General features: G+C 39.0%; 1 protein-coding gene across 5 annotated transcripts; it reads left to right on the top strand.

The window, feature by feature from the left end:
- The first annotated feature begins 498 nt into the window (after positions 1 to 498).
- LOC132185072 (wall-associated receptor kinase 2-like) lies at positions 499 to 3,122 on the top strand. Of its 5 annotated transcripts, XM_088518312.1 has the most exons (5): positions 499 to 919; positions 967 to 982; positions 1,056 to 1,585; positions 1,665 to 1,829; positions 1,936 to 3,122. In XM_088518312.1, exons 1-5 carry the CDS (start codon positions 499 to 501, stop codon positions 3,120 to 3,122), a joined length of 2,319 nt encoding a protein of 772 aa, XP_088374438.1. The 5 variants fall into 5 exon arrangements, with proteins under 5 accessions (XP_088374438.1, XP_088374439.1, XP_088374440.1 ...); XM_088518313.1 differs by lacking the exon at positions 967 to 982 and having other exon boundaries at positions 499 to 831; positions 1,051 to 1,585; XM_088518314.1 differs by lacking the exon at positions 967 to 982 and having other exon boundaries at positions 499 to 816; positions 1,039 to 1,585.
- The last annotated feature ends 2,302 nt before the right edge of the window (positions 3,123 to 5,424 follow it).

Below are 5,424 nucleotides of genomic sequence, written 5' to 3' on the forward strand. Positions count from 1 at the left end.
GGCCAAAAGGCCCCCCCCCAAAAAAAAAAAAAAAAACACTTAAAAACAAAGTTTGAGTTTTGGAGGTGGCCGGATGGTTTCGGCCAACCCCTATGGCCAGTATGTTGTAAAAAGATTTTTGTAAAAATTTTTTTTGTAAGCCTTAACATTTTTTTTTTTTTTTTTAAACATGGCTATGTACAGGCTAGGCTATACGACCATGTTCGTAAAAGTTTGAGAGATATAGGAAAAAGCATTGGATTCTCCACTAATGGAAAGGTAAGTGAAACGTGCAAAGATGTGCAAGTTTGGACCATCTTCATTTTTTCTTTCTCTATGGAAAATTATTTCTCCAAATGACTCAACTTAAAAAAGATACTTTGGACCTATATATATATGACATATAAAATTGGTCTTGGATCGTTCCATATGCCTTTATAAAAGGGAAGAGTGTACTAGCACAATGAAAGCACATCGATCTAAACACGAAATATAACCTTGAAAAAGTTGGGGCAAGGCATGGGGTTGAGTGGGAAGCTTTTGCAAATCATAGCAGTGCCTGGAGTGATCATAATATTTGCAATTGTGGCAGCAGCAGCAGTAACAACTATAGTCAAGCCTGGCTGCCCCAGCATGTGTGGAAATGTAGAAATTCCATTCCCATTTGGTCTCACTGAGGGCTGCTATCTAGATGAGAGTTTTAATATCACATGTGACTCTGGAAAGCCAAAGACAGGTAATGTCACTGTCACAAACATATCCATTGACACTCATGAGTTGCATGTCTTGACTGATGTAGCCCAAGACTGTTACCAAATGGTGGAAAGTCACAATAACGCTCCCGGGAAATCTGCTTACTGTTCCAAGGGCCGTAACTTGCTCGGGGAACTTGGTATCAGTGACAGTATGGGTCCCCGGCCCATGGATCCTCGTTACAATGGTAAGGACGGTGCGCAGTACGGGGGTATTCCTGGTTACAATGACAAGAACGATCCCTATGGCCGTCACGAATCTTTGCTGTGCGTTCCCACGGTCAGGGTTCATGGTCGCAGATACAAGAACAAACCCGAGTTCAGGGTCTCCCAGTACACCATTTCCAACAGCAAAAATAAGTTCACTGTTATCGGCTGTGACACTATCGCATACCTCAGTGGGTTCCAAAACGGAGAATGGTACAATATCGGGTGCGCATCTCAATGCCCTAGCCTTAGCAATGTGGTCAATGGGTCTTGCTCTGGCGTTGGGTGTTGCGAGTTAGGGTTTCCTGATGGACTCAAAAATATTAGTGTTGAAGTATACAGCTTTTATAATCACTCCAATGTTTGGGGGTTCAATCCCTGCGGCTATGCTTTTGTTGTCGAGAAAGGCCAATTCAACTTCTCCGCCGGTTATCTCAACAACTATCCAAACCAAACGGTTCCATTGGTGCTTGATTGGGCAGTTGGCATTCTCAAATGTGACAAAGCTCATAAAGAACCTAATTACGCATGTAAGGATAATAGTGAATGCATTGATCTCCACACAAGGCAGGATGGGTACCGTTGCAAGTGCAAGCGAGGTTACAAAGGGAACCCATACCTCCTCCAAGGCCAAGGGGGTTGCCAAGGTAATTTATTTTCCCCTTCGTTAAGTTTCAATTAATGTATATATGTATTTCATTAATTATGACTATACTATATGTGCAGACATTGACGAATGTAAGGATCCAACTCTCAATAATTGCACGAAACTATGTACCAACGGAATAGGCAATTATACATGTGGTTGTCCCAAGTGGTACCGTGGGGACGGAAGAAAAGATGGTGAAGGTTGTTCTGTAGATGTTGTACTAGCAATTAAGGTTTCCATTGGTAAGTAAATTTACCATTTTGTACAAGGGTAGATAATAATCATGTATGCAATTAATTACACAAACTTTAAATCTTGACCATAACCTTTCGACTTTTCCAAGTTCAGGAATTGGCATAGGCTTAATTGCTATGCTTGGGGGTAGCTCGTGGCTGTTTTTGGTATTCCAGAAAAGAAAATATATTAAGCTTCAAGCAAAGCTCTTTCAACAAAATGGGGGTTTGATCTTACAACGGCGTCTTCGTGCACTAGGATCCACTAAAAAGTCCAAAATCTTTACGTTTGAAGAGCTGAAGGTGGCTACCAAAAACTATAGAGAGAATAGGGTCATTGGCCAAGGAGGTTTTGGTAGGGTTTACCAAGGATTTTTACCAAATAATACAATTGTTGCCATCAAGAAGTCCAAGACAGTGGATCCAGACCAAGTTGACCAATTCATTAATGAGATTGTTCTGCTCTCCCAAATTGACCATAAGAATGTTGTCAAACTCTTAGGCTGTTGTTTAGAGACACAAGTTCCTTTGCTAGTCTATGAATTTGTCTCACAAGGTACACTCTTCAACTATATACATCGTGAAAGCAACACATCCACCAAACGATGGGAGACCTATCTAAGAATAGCTGCAGAAACAGCGGATGCACTATCGTATCTACACTCTTTAGCTATAATTCATAGAGATGTCAAGCCCTCAAACATTCTGCTTGGTGATAATTTCACTGCGAAAGTCTCCGACTTTGGAATTTCAAAATTGGTTCCGCACGATCAAAAGGATGTAGCTACTGTAGTGCAAGGAACTCTTGGATACCTGGATCCTGAATACTTACAAACGAACCAATTGAAGGAAAAAAGTGATGTTTATAGCTTTGGAGTGGTCCTCGTGGAGCTACTTACAGGAAATGATGTATTTTCATTTGATAGATCAGAGGATGAAAGATGTCTACCTATGTATTTTCTTTCTTTCGTGAAAGAGGATCGCATGGATGAAATTCTTGATAAACGAATAGTTGAAGAAGGAAATAAAGAGCAGATCAAGGAAGTCGTTAAACTTGCAGAGAGGTGCTTAAGAGTGAAAGGAGATGAGAGGCCTAGTATGAAGGAATTGGCCATGGAATTAGAACAAATAAGAAAGATAGAGGCACACTTGTGGGTTAATGCTCAAACAAATCTAGAAGGGGCCAAACACCTAGATGGTGTGACATCTAACGCTTACGAAAACGGTGGAAGTAGCAATACAACCGCTGGATTTGATAGCATGAAGGACAATGTAATGTTAGCCTTGGGGGATGGCAGATGAATGTGGCATGATAACATCCGCTCTTCGTGGCATTTTTTTTTTTATAATGCAACTTCCCGTTTTAGTGTCCAAAAAAGAGTTCTGTTTGCTTTATAGCCACAACAAAATGCTCAATAGAGAGTGATAGCATGCATATTCTATAAGCACTATTCTTCTTGTGTTGAGTGTTTTGTTCTAGACGAAAGAGCAATATGTTGGTGTCTATTTTCTGTTGGAATTATTTGGTGCAATTGTTTTGTTGTATCCTGCTGTCTTGTATAGCTACTTTGGGATTGTATAGCTGTTGGCATGCAAGTGTAGTGTGCTTAAATGTGGAGTGGTATGTAAGAAAATTTTCAATAAAGTGTGGCTCATTTCATTACCTAATTCTTATAATGAGTGGGCTATTTATAAATGACGAAGTGCCTTTCCAATCAACTTTATTGACTTATCAAAACAGCCAACTCAACACGTTTAGTGTCTATTCATTAACAAATACGTATTTTTGTAATTAACAAAAACGAACATGGTTTTTAGTTCTGACTGTTCAATCGCACTTATTTAACATTTACTATTATTTTGATCGTTAGATCATACTTATAATTAAATGTTGTTTAATTATGATCATTAGATCATATATGGTAGTAATGATTTTTTTTTTCCAACCGTTAGATGTAACTTGATTTAATCTTATAGTTGACATTACTAATGGCATAGGAAATCCAATCGTTGGATCACACTGATAAGCATCCACGATTTACATCCACGATTTAGATCAAATCAATATATTGTACAATTACAACGGTGAAAAATTAAATAGCCAGTTGGATTATCAAGGCGCCCGACAGCCTTCAACCTTGCACAGCCAGCACATCCATGCGTGCAGTGCTTCACAACATATTGGTGTGTACGCCCACTTGTGTATACAGAAACATTGCTCTAATGCATTAGGTTGAAAATTTTTTTTTTTAAAAAAAAAAAAAAAAAAAAAATTTTGCACTGGGGGTGCCACGCACACCGCGTGCTCCCAATCAGTGCTCATTAGGTTGATGTCACTTTCTCATATATATATATGAAATTCTCTTTTTCCGAGACTCATTAATGCCTTCTATTAAATAAACAATATATATATATATTTTTTTTTTCCCTTCACAGAATATAAATTTGGTTTATAAATTTGTGGGCGGTAAGTAGGGATCCATTTGACCTATCGTGGACTCTTCGCCTCATTCCATGTTTTCCTAAATACTTATTTTTTGTAGGAATTTTCTATTTTCTTTGTCACAGCCATAAACCCTTGTCTCCAATTTTGTAACTTTTGACTCATGGTATAACTATGGGGCAAGAAAGCGACCTGCATATATTTCAATAATTTCTCTCAACTATTGATCTTCAATTTGCTTTCCCGTTTCCTAGTTTTCTTCAGTTATTGCCACCATGCACCAACTCTTCCCCGGAATGTATGTACCATCAAAGAGACTTGTTGTTCATGGGGCACCCCGTTAAATTCAAAAACCTCTTCAACAGTTAGCACCCAATCCGGAAATTTGTCGGTTTTAGATCCCCGTCAAATTTTGGAATTTTGAGTTTGAATCTACTCACCCGTCGATTGGCATGAGCTTGCGCAAGGTGCTGACTTCCGTGCGTTTGGCGCTCCGCAAACGGGTTTCTAGATCCGTTCTCACGACTGTTGACCACACAAGTTGCATAATTGCGTAGTGAGGTATTCAATTTGATCCCTCATAGTCCTGAATCGATCCTCCATGTGTTGCCCAAGTTCAATGATAGATTTGCTTTCCGCCTCCGTGAATCGCGATCTTGATTGGCAACGACAACCGTTCGGCCCACCACTCATGTGCCGCAAGCAAATTGCCGGTTGCTCCTTACGTACTGTCTTCGTGCGCACGTGCGCCTCGTTCATGTCTAAAAAGCGGTTATTCCTCGGCATTCATGGAAAGTAACTAAGCTCTGATAGCAACTGATGCAGCGTGACTTAATGGGCTGCAGCGAAGAACATCAATAAGCAGCGGATAAATAACTCCAGATCTTGATTCTATCAAAGATCTAAGAATTCTTCACGACAAAACTAGATACTCTCTAAGTTTTGAAGGAAAATAGATGAATAAACTCAACTCTGAGTATTCTCATTCATCAAAATTAATAATAATCATAAATTGATTTTCTATGAAGGCTATAAGCATATATTTATAACCCAAAACCCAAAACCTAATAAAATAATGAAATAAAGACTCCCAAAACCCTAACCCTAATAAAATAATAACATAAAGTCGATTTAAGATAATAAAAACGCAAAAAATTAACA

Source organism: Corylus avellana, chromosome 7, assembly GCF_965113065.1.
Source record: "Corylus avellana chromosome 7, dhCorAvel1.hap1.2, whole genome shotgun sequence".
In the NCBI taxonomy this organism is placed as follows: Eukaryota; Viridiplantae; Streptophyta; class Magnoliopsida; order Fagales; family Betulaceae; genus Corylus; species Corylus avellana.